General features: G+C 41.5%; 2 protein-coding genes across 2 annotated transcripts; both read right to left on the bottom strand.

The window, feature by feature from the left end:
* Positions 1-5,665: 5,665 nt before the first annotated feature.
* On the bottom strand, positions 5,666-13,861 carry sh3glb1a (SH3-domain GRB2-like endophilin B1a). The gene is made up of 9 exons (XM_030756870.1): positions 13,659-13,861; positions 13,099-13,240; positions 12,352-12,480; positions 11,092-11,225; positions 10,588-10,680; positions 7,745-7,834; positions 7,410-7,510; positions 6,400-6,634; positions 5,666-5,963 (listed from the first exon to the last, which is right to left on the bottom strand). The coding sequence occupies exons 1-9, from the start codon at positions 13,719-13,721 to the stop codon at positions 5,856-5,858; spliced, it is 1,095 nt and encodes a 364-aa protein (XP_030612730.1). The 5' UTR covers positions 13,722-13,861; the 3' UTR covers positions 5,666-5,855.
* Positions 13,862-15,654: 1,793 nt separating this feature from the next.
* LOC115799399 (crystallin J1A-like) lies at positions 15,655-21,059 on the bottom strand. Its single transcript, XM_030756545.1, has 10 exons — positions 20,951-21,059; positions 20,597-20,689; positions 19,813-19,992; positions 19,580-19,678; positions 18,979-19,071; positions 18,732-18,888; positions 18,539-18,654; positions 16,901-16,978; positions 16,416-16,555; positions 15,655-15,985 (listed from the first exon to the last, which is right to left on the bottom strand). The coding sequence occupies exons 2-10, from the start codon at positions 20,661-20,663 to the stop codon at positions 15,890-15,892; spliced, it is 1,026 nt and encodes a 341-aa protein (XP_030612405.1). The 5' UTR covers positions 20,664-20,689; positions 20,951-21,059; the 3' UTR covers positions 15,655-15,889.
* Positions 21,060-22,029: the final 970 nt, after the last annotated feature.

Genomic DNA, 22,029 nt, shown 5'->3' with positions numbered 1-22,029 from the left:
CTTGTGGGACTTGGTGAGTGTGTGAGCGGGTGTGGGGGTGTATATGTATGTGTGTGTGAAGATATGCAGAAGTACTGTGATGCAAGCTGTTGCTATAAGCAGCAGAGGAAACATGAAATTTCCTGTTTTGCTAAGATGTGCAGCAACTGCCCAGTTTTGTATCTCAAAGAGGAGGGGTTTGAGGTTTCCTTCCTATCGCTGAGACCAAGATGCATCATCGGTGTGAAATTCCAGTAAGTCAGCACTCGTGAGGAAAATGGTTTGGACCCCTAAAATATTGATTCATACGATTGATTCAGTCTGCGGTGCTGGGAGCACGTGCGCACAGACACACAAGCACACACACACAAACACCTATATGTGCAATGCATTCAATGCATTCAATGCATTCTGTGCTTTTGTGATTTATGCAAGTGCTCAGGGGCGTGGGAGTGGGAAAGCTGGTAGATTACTGTGTAGCTGTACAGCGTGCCGGAGGCCTAACCAGAAAGTAACCAAAATACCACTGTGGTGATGCTCAGGGTCATGGTGGTTGGAACGTAAGAAGAGAAACCAGAGTAAAGCCTTGTCAAACCCTCGAAATGTTATTAATATTGACATATCTTTTACGATATGAACTTGCCAGTAAATCAGTTACAGAGTGAAGCTTTTTTTGTTTGTTGTTCATTTGCACTGATGAAAATCAGGTAAAAATAAGTAAAAAATGTTAAGAACTGCAGTCAACCCAGGGCGGTAGATGATAAGAGATTCGTTACTTGAAGGCTTTTGTTTTGAATTTCATTAAGTTACAAATAACTGGTGTGAACGGTGACTTCTCTTGCACTTCTAAACTAACTGTGGCAAGTATCTGGAAATCAAATTATGAAGCAAAAAAATTTCTTGTATCATAAAGATGTCTGGATATCTCACTGGAAGCAGGAAGAAGACCTGGAGCGATGAAGTGGTTAAACTTGCCTGACAAAATGGCTTAAGGGGTGGATTATACTGAGAAATTCATTTGAGGAAGGAACTTTGCCACTAGATGCAGATTGCTGACCAAGAGGAACTCAATTTGATTACTCAGCTAAAACATTTTAAAAGTTAAAAGACAGAAAAAAGGGGGGTAAAGAGCGTTCACAAAATAGCCATACCCTGATAACTTTCAGGTAAGTTAATATGATAATACACTAGACTGATTTTTACAAGGCATATTCAGACCACATATACAGTGTCTGAAATCAGGTCAGCCACAGGCATGCACTGTACTACAAACCTGCCAAACACGCATTCACACAGCTGCATTTTCTTTGCAAAAACAGCCCAGCTGTGGTTATGGGGGTCCATATTTGAGGTAAGTTGCCAATTACAGCAACACAGGCAAGCAAGCGAGACTTAGTGAAAGTGTCATGTGTTCACGTTTTCTCTGAAGCAGGCATCCCAGTTTCTTGAAGCTCAGTCAATGCAAATGTGAGTGGATGGGAGCGGACAAATAAAATTCAGTTGACTCAGATCCTGAAAGCAGGTGTGCACGGTGCTAAATGAGCTAAATGTTAACGTGCATGTGTTTAGCATGGTGGTGATAGCATGCATATAGATTTGTTTTTTTAGATGTAGCATGCCTACAAAAGCAGAGACATTATAAAAGAGGGCTATATCACTGAATAGGAATCTATAGGCAGTGAGGTGGGTGCTGTCCATGATGTGAATCTCCTGTTCCACCACATCCCAAAGGTGGACTACACTGGACTCACTGTCATGTTAAACCAGTTTGAGATGATCTCAGCTTTGTGCCATGACACATTTTCCTGCTGGAAGCAGCCCTCATAAGATGGGTATGCTGTGGTCATAAAGGCATGGTAGGCTGTGGTGTTTAAAGGATTGCACAGTTGGTACTAAAGGGCCCAAAGTGTGCCAAAAAATGTCCCCCACACCATTACACCACCAGCAGCAGCCTGAACTCTTGATACAAGGCAGGATGGATCCGTGCTGTCTTGCTGTTTATGCTAAATTCTGAGTCCACCGTCTGAATGTTGCAGCAAAAACTGAAATTCATCAGACTAGGCAACATTTTTCATTTTGGGCAGCACGGTGGCGCAGTGGTTAGCACTGCTGCCTCACAGTTAGAATACCATCTGGAAGGCCTGGGTTCAATTCCACCTTGGCCCAGGCCTCTCCCTCTCTCTGAGTTTGCATGTTCTCCCCGTGCTTGCGTGGGTTTCCTCCGGGTACTCCGGTTTCCTCCCACATTCCAAAGACATGCACTTACTGGGGTTAGGTTAATTGGCTACACTAAATTGTGTGAATGACAGCGTGAATGTGAGTGTGAAAGGTTGTTTGTCTCTGTGTTGGCCCTGCAACAGGCTGGCGACCTGTTCAGGGTATACCCTGCCTCTCGCCCTATAGCTGGGATAGGCTCCAGCGACCCTGAACAGGATGAGCGGAAGCGAATGGATGGAGGCAACATTTTTCCAATTTTCTGTTGTCTAATTTTGGTTGGTGACAGGCACATTGACCCAGCATTTTTGTAAAGATGTTAGTAAGTCTACCTACTGTTTTTTTTTTTTTTTAGGTTTATCAAGCAGAAGATTGGTGGTCTCATCCCAACTCCTCCAGGCCACATATTGAAGTATCTTTGGGCAAGATTCTGAACCTTAAACAACCCCTGGTGCATCCATCGGAGCATGAGTGTGTGCCTGATAGTGTCCAATTATAGTTATGCCTCTATCCCAATTAATATATAGACACAGGTATCAAAAGAAATGCCCAGAGAAATTGCTAAGATGACTGCTGAGCGGCCGGACTTCCTTGGCAGCAAACTGAAATTTTGACCTGGTGTGACACCACAGGAAACCTTTCAGAAAGTTCAGCTTATCCAGAAATACAAAAGTTTGTGTCAAATTTCATTGTAATCGATCCAATATCTGAGATTATATTTCACTCAAAGTCATAAAGGTCAGCAGGGAAAACAGATAAGGTTCACCCTTTACACATGTTTTTGTTCCAGCTCATCCAGGAGAGATCTCAGCAGATATCTCTGCTCTGATTACGTCAGTGTTCTCATGTGCTCATCCTCTGAGTACCTCAAATGTCCACACGAAAGCTTGAGGCCTGTCAGTGCAACTACAGACTGCCTGGCTTAGTTTTCTAATCTGTATAGTTTAGTGGCCGTGAGGCAAAAAAAAATAAAAAAAGTTGATAAAACATCTGAACCAGTGCCATAAAAAAACCATAAAATTTGTCACTTTCTGCTGCTTGAAAAACACTTCTGCCCTTAAACAGGATATTGTCTAGGTATCTGTCAAAAACTGTGAAACCGCCTGATGTCAAGCCGAGATCCATTGCTGAAATGGCAGATGCTAACAAGTGCTTTCAGTGCAACATCTGACAGTAAATAAGGACCGATGAAAGAGGAAGTGCTTCTTCTCTGGCAAGCTATCGCTCATCCGATCATCTGCATGAATTGGTTAAAGGCTGACTTGTGGGATTATTTTTAGAAAGGCAAAAAAGAAAAAAAAAAGTGAAATGTGAACAATCTGGAAAAACAAAAGAACGCACAGTTTGGGAACGCAGAATATTATTCTAACATTCACATGATTTTCTGTTTGCCTCTTTAAGCGAGTGATTTTAACAATATACTCAAAAAACACCTTTTGGTAAGAGCTATTAAAGGCCACTGAGGCCAAAGGGAAGCAGTTAATGTCTGAAGTTTCGATGATGGGTGCATGCTGGAAAATTAAAAAATTGTTCTATGTATATTAATGTTGAGGTACTTTCTTAGTCAACAGGCAGTTTGCAGAACTCCACTTCCTCTTAACCCTTCCTGCTCCACAAAAAGGCAAAGGATGCGGCCCTTTGTGCTGGACTCACTGTTGAGCCAAGAAGAGCTTTCTTGATTGTCTGGCTAAAAGAAAGTGCTAGAGACATCTATACAACTTCACAGGCTCATTTTATGAAGCTGTGGTCACAGTGACTATTCTAACATGTTGTGAGGGTCAAACAAGGCCTGCCTTACAGATTAGTCTACACAGATCAAGAAGGCTTAGCTTTTAAATCGTCTTCAAATGAAGACAGCCCATCCAGCCGGGCCTGGTATGGTCACACTTGTACGTTTCTGGTCCACAGCTGCGAGCACTGCAGCACGAGGCTCTTCTGGGAGACGTTTAAATCATTGGAGAACGGATCAGGAGAAAAACCAAAGTAACACCAGGGCAGATTTGGGCTGTTTCAATACTAGTTCACTTTACAAATGTAAATCATTGGGGTCCAATTGACACTGACAAAACTCTGCAGACTTCTTATACATCTTCAATTATGACAGCTGGCTCTGAAGCACAGTGGACACAAGCTGAGTCATTATTTTAGTGCTCGCGGTCGACCTCTCCTCCCACAGATGTGGCACAGGTATCCGCCTTGTGACTACTGTAGCAATTGTGTTCCAAACAAAGAGCACCTTTCAAATAAGTCTGCCAGTGCCTTAACTTTTCTTCTTTATTAATTTAGATATATATTTAAACAGTAAACTTATCAAGATCTGACATGAAAGTGCTCTGAGTTCAGATCAATGTTATTAAGTGAATTCATGACTGTATGAAAGGTTATTCACCTTTTGTAAAACTGTTAAATCATTTTAGTATATTTGTGTGCACACAAAAAGGAAGCAGTTAAAGCTACAGAAGCGCTAACATGATATAAATGTAGACTCCAGCTGATTCGAAGCACTGACACTGATGTTCCCTGCCTGCACTGCCCTCTAGTGGTTCCATCAGGGAACATGAATACTTGAGTGTGAGGGAAACGATTTACACACATTGAATCTCTAAACACTTAATTTTATTCATCATATTGTATATTTATTTTACAACTGTATGTCATCTTATCAGTTACACACAAAACAAAAAGCAGCCGAGGGATAATATACTTAAATCTCCCAGAATGTAACAAAATATTTTGGAGAAATTGTCTATATAGTTTGAAATGCATGTTTATGGTAAACTGATGAGGCAGGTTAGTAATGGAAAAAGGTTAGTTTACTTTCAGGCCTTTTTAAAAAAAATTTTTTTTTTAAGTAAACCACCACTGTGACACGCAGCTGCTGTTTGTGTTTGATAAATATTCAACTTAAATTGTGAATGAGTTGAGTATGAATGTTAAGATTCAGCACTCAGAGGAGGCTCATCTGTCAGCCTCAATACTGCTGGTATAGCTGCAAAAAAAAAAAAAGAGGCATTTACTGTGAGAGGGTACATGTTGTCTGACAATGGAGTTTCATAACATCCTGTTTAATAAGGCTCCGAGCAGATAAAGCTGACTGACAACACAGCATGTTAAAAATGATTCATATTCAGGTTAAACCACAACAGCTGCTACTGCATCACAAGATATAAAATAAGACTTCCCCAAAAAAAAAAAAGAAAAAAAAAGAAATCAGCATCACTTCAAACTGAAGTGTTTTTTTTCCCAATTAAAAACTTGTTCTCTGTGTCACTACTTCAAAAAAATAAACTGCAAGGGAAATGTATTAATGTCACCATCTGAGATATATATGTTGTAAACAAACAATTTTTTAAAGTTACAGTTTGGGAGATGTTCTGGCACATGTTTCAGGTTGTATGGCATCAAACAGAAATGCATGAAAGCAGGTCTTTGAAATTTATGGCACACGAATAAGAGGATGGGTGAGACTGCGTTCCCTTCTCTCGATTTTATTCACTCCAACTCCAGCCTGCGACAAGCCACACTCCTCCTTCCTACAAATAAATCTCATTGTAAAATGGCCGAATGGAAGAGAAAGCGACGCCTGTTCCTGCAGATAAATATGAGATCACAGCTGGTTACAGAGGGCTGGAAAGGGAGAGAGAGAGGGGGGATTGTGGGTCTCAGTTAAGCAGCTCCAGGTAGGTGATTGGCACTTTGCCTTTCTGGTTGCCTCGCTCGCCCATGAGCCAGTCTGAATCCATGCCTGGGACGCTGCTGACTGTAATCACCTGGAAAAACAGTGACATTCTTGTGTAAAATTACATTAAATTATCTCATCTGTTTTTCTATTACAGGCCCTCTCTGATATCCACAGTTAGTCTTTTCCACGTGGCTCTATAATTTGTTATGGATCCTGCTATTTTTTGGGCAGCTCAGGCTCCAAAGTTAGCTCACAAAATGCAGGCTGGAAATTTTTTTCTGAATGTAAAATGAGGTAATGCTGATTCACTGTTAATCAACCACAAGCTTTTAATGGACAGCCCAGAGCTTTTCCAGGAAAAGGAGTGGCCTATGTTCTGCTGAATAGAGGTTATGGTAAAGGAACTGCTAGAGGATCATGTGGTTAAAGAAACATGCAAAGGAAGCGACTCAACAGGCTTCTGAATCTTCTGGATTCTTACATGAAATTAAACTAAAAAGTTCCGGAGAATGTTTTATCCTCACCTCATCAGCCAGCAGGGAAAGCTCGCTGCTGCTGGCAGCATCGTAGTCATAAAGAACCCGGGCTTTCCGGCTGCCGTTGGAGATGCGCAATTCACTGAATCCACCTGAAGCCGATGAGCTGCCGTGGCCTGCAGACACGCTGGGCAGGGAGGCGTTCACCGGTATGGTGGGCACCGAGATGCTGGCCCCGCCCGACACTGACGACTGGTTGTTGTTGGAGAACGATGAGGGGAAACTGGAGGGAGGAGGAGGACATGAGCAGCTGGGGACTGCTGTGTATCCCTGAAGCTAAAATGAGTGTCGGAGGGCTCTCCTACACATACATTATTTTGCGGTGCAAATTCAACATTATCCCTCTCTCTAAAAGGAAACACACTTATCTGTAACCTCCTTTAATTTGTCAGTATTACTCATTTTCCTTTTTCGGCAGAAAGATGGACATTTGTTTGCAAGCCTACAGGAACTTGCCTAACTTTGATTTTAACAAACACAAATGCTAACATTCAACATCAATACTTTTTTTTTTTTTTTATAAAGCCTGTCATGTCTGGCAGTGTTTGCAAGCCGAATTGTGATCTGAATGAACTGTTGTGCCAAACATATTTATTCTTTCAAGATAAGCTCTATAGAATCTCTATAAGCTTTTCTTGTTAATGTTTGTGTTTTTGTTTTGTTTGTTTGTTTTATTTTATTTATTTGTGTACATATACATTTAATTACAGTTGACAGGCTGAGGAGAAAAATAAAAAAAAAAAAGGAGAGAGAAAGAGGAGAAAACAGAACAAGAGGACAGAGCACCACTAAACTAATACTTTTGTTTAATGAGTCAGGTTCTGAAACTGAAGAATAAGAATAAGAACTAGAATGACTGCATGTTCCTTACAGTAAGAACATATTAAAACTATTATGAGTAATAATAAATGCAGATTCTGTTTGGAAAATACTGATGAGAGCATTGCCACCCTGCCACTAGAGTAAGAGAGTAACCGTATGTAGCAGTAGTATTTCACCTGCCAAGCTGCTTTTGGAGATCCACCATGTACTGGTAACACTGTGCGTAGTAAGTAGTCTGAGCCTCCACAAAGTCATTCAAGCAGCGTAGGTGGTGCGCCTGGTGATGCACAATGAGAGACGGCGTCAGCTGAATCTCAGCATAAGACAACTAGAGTGCAGATCTCACAGTGTTAACCAATGGATTATCTCCTTTGGTTAATTTTTCTGACAGGCAAACACCACAGAAAAGATGGAATATTTTCAGTCCTTTTTGTCATAAACAGTACTGAGAAAATCAGCACTATAACAAAGTAAAAACAGTGTTATCTGTTTAACTTTGGGGTCTACATACATGGGTGCTGCTGATGCCTTCTAACAGCAGTCTGGTGATTTCTGCCTGGCGGTCGAACTCACTCTGGGTCATCTTGAGTTCCTGCTCTGCCTGAGAATGAAGAAAAACATAGTTAATCTCACAACACTTTCAAAGGTGTAGCAGAGGCTAAAGGAAATAAATATGATGAAAAAAAAGAAAGGGGGTAAGTGAAAATGTTTGGGTTTGCTAAAGCATAAGAAGGTTCACGTTTACACAAGACTGTAGTGCCAGAGTCTGTATGAGTGCATTTAACATAATATGGCTTTAATGGAACGACACAGGAAGACTTGCAGTATGGAAGAACAGGGACCAAGACACAATGATGTTTTCTTTTCCTTATTCAATGAGACCTGCTGGAATGGCTTGTTGAGGCTTTCTAAGAGGTCCAATAAACATGTGCACAATGGCCTCGCTATCCTGCACACTCGACAGCTTACATGAGGGGCTGAGGGACAGCGGTGGAGGATGGGAAGCTTTTGCACTGATTGGTTCCCGTCAGGTTTGTCTGCGAGGATTTCAAGATTTTCCATGAGGTACGACAGCATGTGTGATGGAGAAGATGGAGAAATCGACAGCAGCTGTCGACACTACTACCAGTGGGTTTGGGGTGTGTGTGTGTGTGCGTGCGTGCGTGCGTTTTCAGTTCAAAGATGGCTCCAACATTCCACTCACCTCTGTCACTTCCTCTGCTCACATCTGCTGCTTTGCGTTTTAAAAAACAGTGACACAGTAGTTAGAGCTCCAGCTGCTGCACAGCCACAGCCAACACAAAACACCCTTACATGCTGCGTTTGTGTGAAAGTGCAACAGCGGCATGCTCTGACAAAACCACACTCTGTAGATGGTAGCAGCACCATCACAATGCAGTACATCAAGTATTTCTCATCCCTCTAACAACGTCAGACTCCCATTGATCTGTGTACTTCCATCTTTATGTAACGCTCCCATTCAGCCAAAGATTAGAGAAACTACTGTTTACATCTTACACGTTTAGTTTACAGTTTTCTCACTCATGAGTGAACATGCTCACTCAGATGTGGACACAAAAAAGCTGGTTTTTAGAGATTAAACACACCATTAAAGCGCCAACAGACCACTAGACAACTGTACTGTATGGAAATGCTAAATTAAAACACTTTAAATGTGCCACAAGAGATAACCTAACAGGCCGTCATAGAAAGGAAGGACTTCAAATTTTTTCTTCCTGAAGGAAACTTTGTGCAAACGATACTAATTTTCTCAGGAAACACTGAACAGTAGGACTACATCGCTCTACTGGGATACTGCCATGGGTCTGACACGGCACAGCACTGCTTTGTGATACTGTTTCTGTTTAGTATTTGTACAGCAACACCAGCTTAACAGAGTACATGTCTAACCTATTTCCTTACTGACACACCCAGAGCTCGAGAAGCGAGTGGGGGGGACTGAGCTTCTTCTGAAAACATTTTGTAGGTTTAAGCCTTAGACGACTGAAACTGGGAGTCATATCCACTTAAACAAAAAATGATTTTAAACCATATAAATGCTAATTAACATAAAAATAAAACACTTTTTGCATGCAGATGAAAAGAATTACACACTATTAGGCATGCTGTTTAAACACTATTACATCTGCAACACGTTAGTGTTCCTAAATTAAGTGATCACAGTTGTATTAAAAAAAATGATGCCATTTGTGTTAAAGTTCTCATATTATCTGCATAACAGGTGTACAGAAATTACAGTATAAAATGCTTTTTTTTAAGTTCAAATGCACAACTATTTTCTGACCTCAGTTTGAGCAGGAGGAGAGAGAAACAGCAGTTAAGAGGAACTTTTAAATGGTGGAAATATGAGCAGTTAAAGTTATTCAAATATATATTCTCCATGTAAGGTTTAATGTTATGTTGTTAACTGACAATTATGTGACACGACTGGAGAATAATGCAAATTTTAAATTAAATTTATTTCTACAGGGAGTAAATATGTAACGCATTACTTCTTAAAACATGTCACAATTCATGTGTCATGAACTACATTCACTGGACAGTTAGTAGGTACACCCACATCAGCCAATATGAACTCAAAGCATTTAGGTATTCAGAATAGTCCAAAAAATATCCAGTGACCTTTGTGATATAGCATGGCCCACACAGTCACCAGATCTCAGTCCAACTGAGCACCTTTGGGATGCAGTGGATTTGCATTATGGATTTGCAGACAATAAATCTGCAGCAACTGCATGATGCCATCATGTCAATATGTATCCAAAATCTCTGAGGAATGTTTCCAGCACCTTGCTGAACCAACCAACCCAATACCAAAAAGGTGTCCCTAATAAACTGACCAGTGAGTTTACATTTTAAACAATGACTTCAACACTGACTGTGACACACCATGTGGCACAACTAGACATCTCACGTTTCTTTGTGGCCACACTTTGTGCAATGAAGAGTTTAAATAGTCTGTCTGAAGAACACGAACATAAAACAAGAGATTAAATTAAGAAAAAGGGGACAGACTGTCCAGAAAAAGGGAACTAAACTAAACTTCCCATGGTTGCTCATGTGACTCTATGCATGTCACAAGGAATAAAATGGTCAGCCCTGTGTTGTGTAACACAGTGTGTCAGGCCTCACTTGTGTGACTTCAGACAAAGTGACACTGGGATACGCCCAATAGTTTTTGTTCCCCAGAGAAGAAGCTAGTTAATGATTTTATTGAAAGCAGAATTCACTTAAACTGGTCATCAATCAGCATTTAAAATAAAAAAAAAAAAAAAATCACTTCAGTACTAAAATTATGTGAGTGCAGATTTTGATGAGTGTGAGTGTATTCACCGCAGCTCTAGCATCAGCCATCCTGGCTTTCTTTAGTCTGGTTTTGGCTGCATCCAGATCCAGGCGTTTGACCTGCAGCAGCTTCCTCTCTTTCTGGACACAAATCACAACCGAATAAAAACTCTCACAGATAATCTACACATGGACTCCTCAGCTCTAAGCACCATCCAATAAAGCATACAAATAAGGCTTGTATTTGCTTCACCGGGTGTTTAGAGTGGATTAAAACATGATTACAAGGGCTTATTGCATTTTCTATAATCACAGTGAGAGTCTGTACACATGACATTGTCTAAACACTAGATTCTAAACTGAATTGAGCATATTGTATGGATTTTAACTGGATGTATCAATATTGTTTGTAAAATGACAGCTGCAGCCATCAAAGCTATACTCGTCGACCCTCTGCAACCGTTACTGCTGTCAATGAGATCCAGATTAAAGGCCAAAGTCCAGAGAAAAGTGAAAGTGATTCGGGGCACGTAGCCTGCGGTTCTAACTCACCAGAATAGTTTTGAAGTCGCCCTCTAAAAAATTTCTGAACGGTGTCAGGAAGTTGATGGCAGCGCTATGGATGAACTCCCGCTCTGCCCCGCCAATCTGCTTCTCCGTCTCACCACATTTTATCAGAGCATTTCCTACAACGGTCAGCAGCAAAACTACAGTTCAGTGCCAGCAGAACACTGGAAAGGAGACTCTGCAATGCAGCAAGGCTTCAACAACACAGACACTTTTACACTGTGCTATTGTTTCTGTTTGACACTGAGGAATGGCACGGCTGAAAGCAGGACATGGTACTGAAAATCATAAAAATGTTGTTCAAAAACATTTTACATTTTACAAGTCTGTATGAGACAAAATACCTGAGAAATATTTAGTGATTTTGTGCATTTCATATAAATATTTTATGCATCTTTGCGAGCCAAGACACAAATCTTGGCTCGCAAATCTCAGCATGACTATTTTTAACAAGGTGACCAAAAAAAAAAAAATCCCTAAACAACTAGAAAGACCCTACAAACCTTTAGCTGTTTGTCTGTTGTGTAATGTCAAGAAAATGATTTAGGACGATTGCTACTGTAATTTAATTATTTTATTTTTTCTAAGATGTGAATCAGCAAAATAAAGACCACAAGGTTTCAGCTCAGCTGGTGTTGCCAGTAGCCCTGGGGTCATCTCCCACAACCACATTACGCTCATAAGGAGAAAGACTCTCCATCAATAGCAGTTAATTATTTCTGGGAGCAGGAGGAACAGACTACCTGTGAAAAATGGGGCATGTTTTAGGCTGTTCTGCCAGCTTTGCTGTTTAATGCATGAGGCTTTGTGAGTGAACAAATCAGAGCCAGAGCACGCTCGGTCTAATAGTTGTTTTATAACGGCAGATGCTCAAGCCACAGCTTCACCAGAGCTGGATGTGAAGCCTCCTCTCTTCATATTTATGCCAAATATACTGCTGGGACAGGCCTGCTAGCATTATTCAGTTCAGATATCACGTGACTATGTGCAAGTGCAGACTGGTTGGGTCTAAGTCTTTTAGTACAAGACAATGCTGCAAATATTAGGTTTTTATGTGTATTTATAATTCATCCAGTCTAACAGGGCCAGTAGCTCTGTAACTAATTTAGTTAATCTGGAGGTAATGTGCAGAATTTATTTCCCTGGACCAATTGACTGGTTTTAGAGTAGTTACATGTCAGCCAAGACAGACTTTGATTGACTATAGCCCCCACTACCTGTCAGGAGTTTCAGCGTGGCACTCACCATAGGCGGCTCCAGGACCAAATTCATTCCCCGACTCAATCATGGATTGTCCCAGCAGCTCGTGGTTGTTCAGACGTGTGGGGGCTTTTTTCTCCAGTTTCTCATACACAAATTCTTCTAGCCGTACATCTGCGGAGCCCAACGAGAAAACTCAATTACAAAGTCATAAGACTACAGTACAGTACTTCATGTACTACAGTACATCTAAAAACTCACACAGAAGATTTCATTGTGGCAGCTATGACAAGCCACAAGTCAGTGACTGTGCTGAAACTACTGTAATTTGTTTCATGTTAGTACATCATGTGAAAGATTATCTGTGCTGTGTTGAATGTGAACACAATACAATCCAGTTTACCATGTCTACAACTGTTACACAAGACTGCAACCACCAGATGGTCTGTCTGTGTTTGTTGTGTCTATGCTGGTGTTCTGCTGCAGAGATGTGGCATCATGGTGTGAAGTGAGGAGGATGCACAGCTGAGCTTACAGACTTCCCAGGCACCCTACTTGCTCGTGGAAGTCAAACGCCCTCTTGGAGAAGTAAACCTTTTTATGTGAGCCTTACTGGCAGTCACTCATTTTTATCTTTACTGAGCTACTCTTCTTGGTATTATGCATGATTTTTGAACATCAGGCAAGTCTATGAGAAAACTGTGTAGTTTAATGGTGGGTGACTGCCCTTTGCTGCTCAGAAATGTGTCAGGGATGCGAGTGTCAGTCCTTGCAGAGTCAGAGTGATCTTACTCGGGTTGGGCTGTAGTAAGACTTCTGTCTGCTTCAAAATCTTTTCTGTCCATTGCTTGGTGTTCTCAGCTCTGACCAAAAGGTTCTCCAAGTGGGCATCCAACTCAGTCTTTTCAGCCTGACCAAGCTTCTCTTCTGTAAACTGACAAAGTTTAAACAGGCGTTTACGTTGTGCATACGAGTTATTGCTTTCACAGAGACATACACGATGACTGAGAGAATAGCGCTGAGAAACGTTATTAAGCTCACAAAATAACCGTTAGCGCTATCTGCCACCTACTGTTGATAGCTTTATGTGACGGTTTGAGGCCTTTACTGATGGTTATGTTGAACAAATATCTTAGTGTTAGCAAGACTTGGGTGACGCACTTACTTTTCAAATGCACTTTAAAATGCAACAATAGCTAATTTATAGAAATTAACTTACTATTAGGTGTAACTGCCTAGCTGCACGGTAACAGCCACGATAACGTTAGCTGTTTAGCAGAGAAGCTAATGCTAACTCACAGCAGCTAACCTTGGCTAGCTACAATTTCCATCAAGTAGACGGTTAGACTTACTTGTACCGCGCGGCTCAGGAAAGTACCGGCGTCTGCGGCTAGCCGCTTTACATTAAAATCCATGGCACAACGGAAAAAAAAACCCGACTTAATATTATCAACTGGCTCGTCTCACCCTCAAAGAGCCATCCCTATAGAAAATGTCATTGAAGCAACTTTTTTTTTTTGTCAAAGTTCCACCCAGCTGTTGAGCCAGGCGAAGATAGTATAGTGACAAGATATTCCCATGTCAACCCTGTAAGGGGATACTACGCATGTGCACAACAATATACGACGAAGGGTGGGGAGGATGGAAATGCAGTTTAAATGTCATGACGGTAAGAAGCGGCTGTTATCGTGGTACGATGAGAGGGGTACTACTTAACTGAAATTATATGATAGTGTTGAGCCAAGTGAATTTTGTTCTAATAGCCAAACAGTACCCTCAATATTCGACAGTGAAGCCGTATGACGACGCGAACGCAGACGGCGAGTAGGAGATTTCTCTCTTGCTCAGCACGTCTCACTTTGCAAATACTCTTTTGATGCATTCACGTCACACGGAAACATTGGCTTTCATTGTAGTAGGATTGTTACTAACTAAGCTCCTTTATTTCATTTTACTCTATGTTTACATTTTAACGGAGCCCCCTTTCATTTGTGAGCGCGTGTTTTGTTTTTTTTACCCCACTGAATAATTTTATTTATTGATTTTTTTCCTGTAACATAGGAATGCCCCAGCATTTGGGATAAATAAACTCTCTCTTATAAATTATAACGTTTGCTACGAATGCTATGCATTGCACTCTTGCATTCTGTAAACACTTCTATATAAGCAAGAATTAAAAAAAAAAAATCCAGCTTTAATGAAGACATATTTTATGAAGGTGGTAACAGTAAAAAATAAATATTTTTTAAAAAGTTACTCCAAAATTATCTAGAATTTAAAAGGACGGGTGTGCGCTCTCATCTGCCTTGAACAAACTTTTCTCGTCACCTCTAACACTTTTTGCCGTTGATTTGTTCATGTGCTTCTGATAAATACAAACATAAAGAATTTTACCCTTCCATCCATTATAATAATAATGATAATCATCCTCATCATTTTAGGATAAATTCCTTCCATGCTTGACAGCAGCAGGAGGAGGAGGAGGTGTTTCGGTTTGAGGAGACTCATCTGCCTCCACACGCACACACACACACACACACACACAGAACACTGTTCTTTACACTTTTTCCTACTAACCGTCCACGTATATGCTCTACCCCATCCGTAACACAATATCTTTTGCATCCCTCACCCCTTTCTGTAAAAACATCTTGACAAAAGCAGAATTTGGAACAACAAAAACACTCTTCAGGTCTGTATGTGATTATGCCAAACTGAGCCTGTTACCTGCTGTGTGGGAGGAAGTCAGGCAGAGGGAGAAATCAAATGACTTCCCCTCGCAGGCTACAGCCTCAACCTTTCCACTCACCAAAACGATGGCTCAGAGATTTCTTCATCCAAACATTTGCTCTGTGTCCAGGCCACGCAGCCTAAAGCCACACATAGTTCTGCTTAGATAACAAGTAGCACCAGTTTTAAATAATAAACTGGTGCTATTTCAGTATCTGAATATAAAACGTCTGCTGTAAAAGCAACCCGAAGGCTCCAACAGCAGCCCACATGCTTTTGGAGCCTATGTCAAAGATATTAAGGCTCTGGCAACGTCTCATGTTTGGCTAACTTTCAGAGTTGTTGGGGCGGGTGCTTTAAACATGCGAATATGGATGTCAGCACTTTCAGGAAGGTGGGACAGCTCCATCGAGAAACGGATAAGTTGCATGCTCTGCTTGTTCCAGTAGTAAATCTGTGTGTATCTGCTCTTTCACTTCACAATAACAGAAAGTTCTCAAAGGAATAAGAAGACAGAAACCTGCTAAACTCCGATATCAGCAAGACATGTTTCCTGAGATTAGGAAATCCCTACTTTCCATTCCACAGGAAAGCCAATAGCAGAAAAATACAGACATCTTAGTAACACAAGAGTATTTTTATTTGAGAAAAAGTTGCACAAAACTTTAATGTTTACATGATGCAGATTTGACAGAGAAGATAGATTCGAGTTTCATTCAGCACAAGACTTTAGAATGCAACTGTCATGGATTGCTGTGCCAAAGTACATCTGTAACCTGAGAAAGTCTCTTAAAATGCTATCATCCACGCTCCCTAAATACTGAATACCTAAATGATGAATTTAGGGGAACAATTAAATTTTTTTGACCACTTTTTCAGCTAGCTCCAACAGCAGAGGGTATCTGAATGTCCTCTTCCTCCAAGACTCTGGGATTCCCTGGAGACCGGTCTGAAAGCACATCAAGATGACAGCTGAACGCATCAAGTGAGCACAAAGCTCTCAGAATATCTGAGCTCGCTGTCAAACGCATCAAGAAGTGCACAGAACAACATGCAAAATGATAGATTTCCATGTCTCTCACAGAGCAGATACATTTTTGGTTGAGCTCTGCGGTGGAAGATTTTCTCCCAGTAGTGCCGTATACATCACGCCTGCATCGGCAACCTGTGATGATTCTGATGCTGGTCATATCCCAGCTACAGCTGTGCAAATATTACTGTTGGTGCAATATCATCTGGCTAAAGATCTTGCAGTTAAAAGCCTCCACATTCAAGTGCACTATCCACCTGTCCCATGTCTTCTTAGCTTTTCAATGAGCAATGTGCATAAACAGAATATTGGATGTTTTACATGCCCAGCAGCCTTGCTCCTACCATACCTGTGCACCAAAACAGGCTCCAATGAAGGAGGCTCGGCTGGCGGTGCATCCCCCGCGGCGCATGGTGTCCCTGACTGCTTCATCCAGCTGGTTCAACGTCAGGACTCCATGAAGCGCTCCCTGGAATGCACCGGGCAAAGCTGGAAACAAATCCGGATTCAGTATGAATACGGCACATAGTCGTAACATCAACCTAACTGCAATCACTGTCCCTTACAGCACCACAGTTTGCTACTTAAAATGTGCATTATAGTAAGAGCCTGAGCTGGCAAATGGAACTTTTCACGTGTACATTAAATATCTCAAACCTTTTAGCCCCATAAAACCTGAGACACTCAACTCAGCGGGAAAGGGGAAAATGAAAAGCAAGGAGGAAGGAGACCATTAGTGGAGAGATCAAAGACTGGAGGGCTACGCTGACAGGAAGGGTAAGCAGGCAATGCCAAGTCAAAAGTTCTGAGTCCTGGTGCAGCCTGCTGGCTTACCTCATGTGTTTGTGAACACCTCAGGTATGAGCTGCTGGGATGTCTTGGTGAGGCTGTCCTTCACCTGGCTGATATGAGCTTTGGTCGAGACACGGGAAGAGAGAGGAGATAAACTGGGTTTTATTCAGAACGCTCTCCAGCTGTGCCTGCACTCTGCTTTAACATGTCTTTGCTGTAACAAATCATCTTTCATTCTGAAATACAAACTGAGAACTTTCTTTAAGCATATTCATGTCCAAGGGTAAAATGAAGAGTGCTTTAAAATAGTTTTCATTTTGTAGCATACACAGAACCACCGAAATATGCAGCATTTGTTTGGAATTAAATATCTCCTAATGAGGTGATTATGAGTGTTTCTGATAAACTGAATGATCAGGCACTTCTTTATGGGTCGATAAACTGGTCATACTTCTTAAGCTAAACAAACTATTTAATAACCCTCTTGGATTAGGTGCAAAATGCCACAAAACTGAAACAAGATTGACATTTTGGTCACTTAAACTAGTATTTTTTTCACTTTAGTGTGGACAGTTGACTGTCCAATATAAAAAAATTAGATCACTCAAATATTCGTTGATTGAATCTGAAGTTATGGAGCTAAAAATGTTAAGCTTGGCTTAACAGAGAGACTTAAGGGAAAACCACAGAAAGTATCAAACATTAGGATCAGGAAAATGAAACCGGTGCAGAAGTGCCTTAAACCTGCGTTCTATCTGAAGGCCACCAGATGGCGACAGCTGTGGTTACAAAAAGACTCCCAATCCTATAGAAGCCTATGGGAAAACGGCTTTCTCTCCCGGCCTCTGTGAACACTTTTCCACTCAGTTTATGGGCTCAATTACTCGTTTTGGGTCATATTGGCTAAAAAACACACAAACAACAAAAAACCAAAAAAGACTTGGTTATAGTATGTTTTGAAATATAGTATGAAACTGCATATGCTAATTGGCTGCCAAGTTTTTAGGCAGTGAGCGTGTGGTTTCACAGTCAGACCCTCCTCTCACTGCTACATCCTTTTTTTTCCTTTTCTTTTTTACAACCAAGATGGAACAGTCATCTCAATGGGACTTAAGACACGATGTAGATACAGCCGTCTTTTACACTGTCTCTGTCCAAGGGTTAAAACTTCTGCTTTCCAGCAGCCCATGGCTCATTCATTGTTTGTGTAAATTGCACAGTTTTATTCGCTGGCCTATTTTTAAGACTGAATGAGAGCTGAGCTAACTGTTGCCCCCGTATTCTTCCCCTGTTCCAGGATAAGCTGGAGCCTATCCCAGCTGTCACTGGGGAAGAGTCTATCACATGCTTAACACAAACAGGCAATCATTCGCACCTAAGGCCGATTTAGAATCACCAATCAACCTGACATGCATGTGTTTGGGAGGAAGCCAGAGGACCTGAAGAGAGCCCACACAGGCACAGGAAGCACATGCAAATTCCACACAGAAGGGTTCAAACCCAGAACGTTCTTGTTGTGTATAGTGCTAACCCCACCACCACCACCACCCCCAATCCTTATGCTTAAGAGAGATATGATATGAGAGTGGCATCAATCTTCTGCTGTAACTCTGTACACGCTTTCCATAATGTTGCACTATTCCTTTTCATTTCATGTTGAATGAGCCTTTAAAGCCTTACCAATGACAGCTCTGTCCAGCTCCTGAGGGCTCTGTCTATTGGGGTCATTCAGCTGAGCCAGAACTGCACCCAGAGCACTGGGATCTGGACCATTGAGAATGAAATGCTCCAAAAACCTAATGTCACACAAACAAAGTCAGACAGATGGACGGAGAGTCACAATTCCCTTGCCTGCCATGATATGTCCACTTACCTCGCTGCAGCCAGCGTCACAGCCACACACAGGTCATTATTCTGGGTCACGCGTGTGGCTTTTTCCACTTTCTCCAGCATCTCAGGCCGCCCAGCATACATAGCCACCACTGGAGCGATTTTAGTTATACCATCTATCTGACAGTCCACATCACAACCTCAAAAACACACACACACACAAAGATTACAACCCCCAAAAATCTGGGAATCATGGAAAAGCTGATATTGTATGCAGTTGTGATATTTACCAGTTTCTTCTTTGCCAGCATCGACATTTCTGATGAAAGCCTTCAGGCTCGCATTCCTCCATGGGCCATCGATGGGGAGAACTGCTTTAGGGCCTATCAAATGCAACAAACAGCTGCTTTATAAGGGGAAAACATTTGGGAGCGATACAGTAGGAAGAAGAGGAAAAGAAACATTTCCTTGAACTTTCTGTTGTAGCTGTTTCTGCAGGTGGAGCTCCTTTCTCTGTTCAGTCATGATGGCTATCACCAGCCACGATGACACAGGTCTTATTATATTATTCCAAGAAGGCATAAAGCCATCTGCAATTCACTGTACACAAGGTGCCCTGTGGTCCTATGGTAATTTACTGCACCATAATATTTATATGACAGCAGCAAATATTCAACGTGCTGGACAAAAAAACAAAAACGAGGGAAGTATGATTGCGGAATATTTTCGTGGAAAAGGAATGCCCCATCATCAGGATGAAAAACATTACCCACAGAATTATCATGCAGGAACACAAGCTCTCACAGTAGTAATCACCACCTGTTAAGCTGGTTAATACCTCACGGAAACTGCAACACTGACATTCATGTAACAGGCAAACATGCACGATACCTCCTTTCTTTCTGTATGGATCGTTCAGAGGCAGATCATAGACTGTTCCCGGCCCAAAAAATTCATAAAAGCGCCTGGTCAAGTCTTCCACATTAATATCTGTCAAAACAGGCACAAGTATTTTTTGCAGGCTTCACGTTAAAATAGCCAACTTTAATAAAAGCAGCAATTAAACACACAGGGAACATGGTGTGTGACACACAGCTGCTGTCTGTCTGGGTGAATTTTAATACCTCCACACTGACTCAGTGACTCCAGCAGGACGTATGCCTGGTCTCCATAGCAGGTCTGCTCGCCTGTTGTCCTGCGGTAGAAAGGGTTCGCTGACTGAGGCCGAAACTCTGGACAGGGCTCCAGATCCGAGAGCACTTCTTTCAGTTTGTCCGGGTTGTAGATCCAATGCATGGGCTGGGCTGTATGTGAGCGAGGAACGCACAAAAAGAGAAAAGTAGTTAACATTCAATAAGGAGTGATGTTTTTTTCCCCCCTACCACTTTTTTACCTTCAGTACACTGTACGTGGTCTTTTATAACAAGCAGTAGATGACACGGTTATTGGAAATACAGATATCCTCATTCATTATAATAACACTTGAGAGGATGTGCCTTTCAGTAGCTGTTGCAGAAACTCTGCTTTCATAACTTCATGGCTGAAGTCAGCATGATTTATAGAAATTCGGGTGTCACCCTCGTGCTTTATCAGGTCATACAGATGTTGTTCAATTGTACCAACAAAGCTTCTGTGCAAACTAAGTAAAACACAGTTTTGAAATGTCATAATACCAAACAGGAGGGAGGGAAGGGGGGGGGGGGGTGACGTATAAACTTGTGTTCCACATTTCTGCTCTAAAAAAACAAATATGATGGCAACATGAAGCAGGAGCAGGCCTGTGAAAGCACCGGGCCAATGAATTATTTGGATATGGGGACTGAAAGAGGACGATTTGGTTACAGTATGGAAAACTCTGTTGCTAATTAACACACTTCCAGGATCCGCATCACACTCGGTTTATCTTACCTGCTGCATCTGCCACTGCTGCCCCGATAATGGCCCCGATGGCTCTGTCTGCAACACTCAAGGCCATCTGCTTCCGTTACAGGCGAACCCGCACTATAAACATGAAATGTTGCATTCTTATATGAATTAGGTATTCTCGTTATATTAAAGCAGAGGAAAACAAACACAGCATTGACCATATTTGATTACATCACATTTGGTAAAAAGACTGGAGGCATTCATATGTATTCCAGATTTTATAGCTGTAGAGAGAGACAGAGAGCGCTCTGCGCATTTGCTGCATTGTTTTAAAATATGTGTAGAATATAAGTAATGTTAATCATTAATAACAAGAAAATGTTTATTAATTCTTACCTTATGTCTAATCTTCGCCCGTTACCATACCACTCTGAGGGCTCTTGTGTAACTGACAGTTTGCTGATAAGCAGAGGGTAATGATAAGCACACAGCAGCTCAAGGAAAGCTGTTTTGAAGTACTTTTAATGGAGGCCAACTGCACTTGGTCATGCACAGAAAAGCATCAACATAATACATAAAGGCGGTTGTCCAGCTAAGGCTGATAGTAATGACATCAGTTTTGCAGAATATTTTTGCAAAATGATGGACAAACTGAAATTTTGTCCACCAATAAAATGAAATGAAAGTCTAAGATTGCCGCAGTTATTACCGTTCATCCCCAGGGGTGCACGAAAGCATGAATAAAACATACCGAATCCACACAGTAGTAAAAAAAATTTATCACACGGAACCATAAATGTCAACTTTATGGTGGACCTCAAGAATAGTCTGAGGATCGCCAAATTCTCTGTGAACCACAGATATCATGAACAATTCTTCCATTTAGTTCACGCAGTAAAAAAACAGACAAACTTTGAGCTTTATCAAGTTTCACAAAATCACTGAAGTATTATGAGTTCATACGTATCAGTCCATGTATTTTACAGTCCTTTTATATTGCAGGGAGAAGTTTATTTTTTTTTTTTTAAGGGGAAGGAAACACACGTCTCATATTGTGCCATTCTGCAGATCTAACACTGGGGGTCACACCCATTACTTACTCAGCATGGCTCTTTTATCACACAGACTGCTTGTGCGTGTGACTGCATGTGTTTAAACTCAAAACGGTTTGAGTGAAGCGGTTTTAATTCCAAAAAGGGTTGAACATTTTATTTCTAGGTTAATTTACTCTTAACAAACTCCACTCCAACGCCGGCGGGCAAATTACTATCTGCAGAGATGCCTTTCACAGGCTCTCTTTGCCATTTTGATTCGTCATGCTCTTTCCCTATGTATCTTCCACTCCATCGCCTCCATTCTGACACTTTCACAGCTGGTCCTCTCCACTGCACTGCTGCAGCATGGCCTGGCCAGTCTCCACTAATCCCAGGCCTCTCGTGGGTATCCCAGGGCATTGATTTCTCTTCTGGTCTCCT

Source organism: Archocentrus centrarchus, chromosome 20 (assembly GCF_007364275.1).
Source record: "Archocentrus centrarchus isolate MPI-CPG fArcCen1 chromosome 20, fArcCen1, whole genome shotgun sequence".
Taxonomy (NCBI): domain Eukaryota; kingdom Metazoa; phylum Chordata; class Actinopteri; order Cichliformes; family Cichlidae; genus Archocentrus; species Archocentrus centrarchus.
Note: the sequence above shows the minus strand (reverse complement) of the source record. Positions and strands in the feature narration are given on the sequence as shown.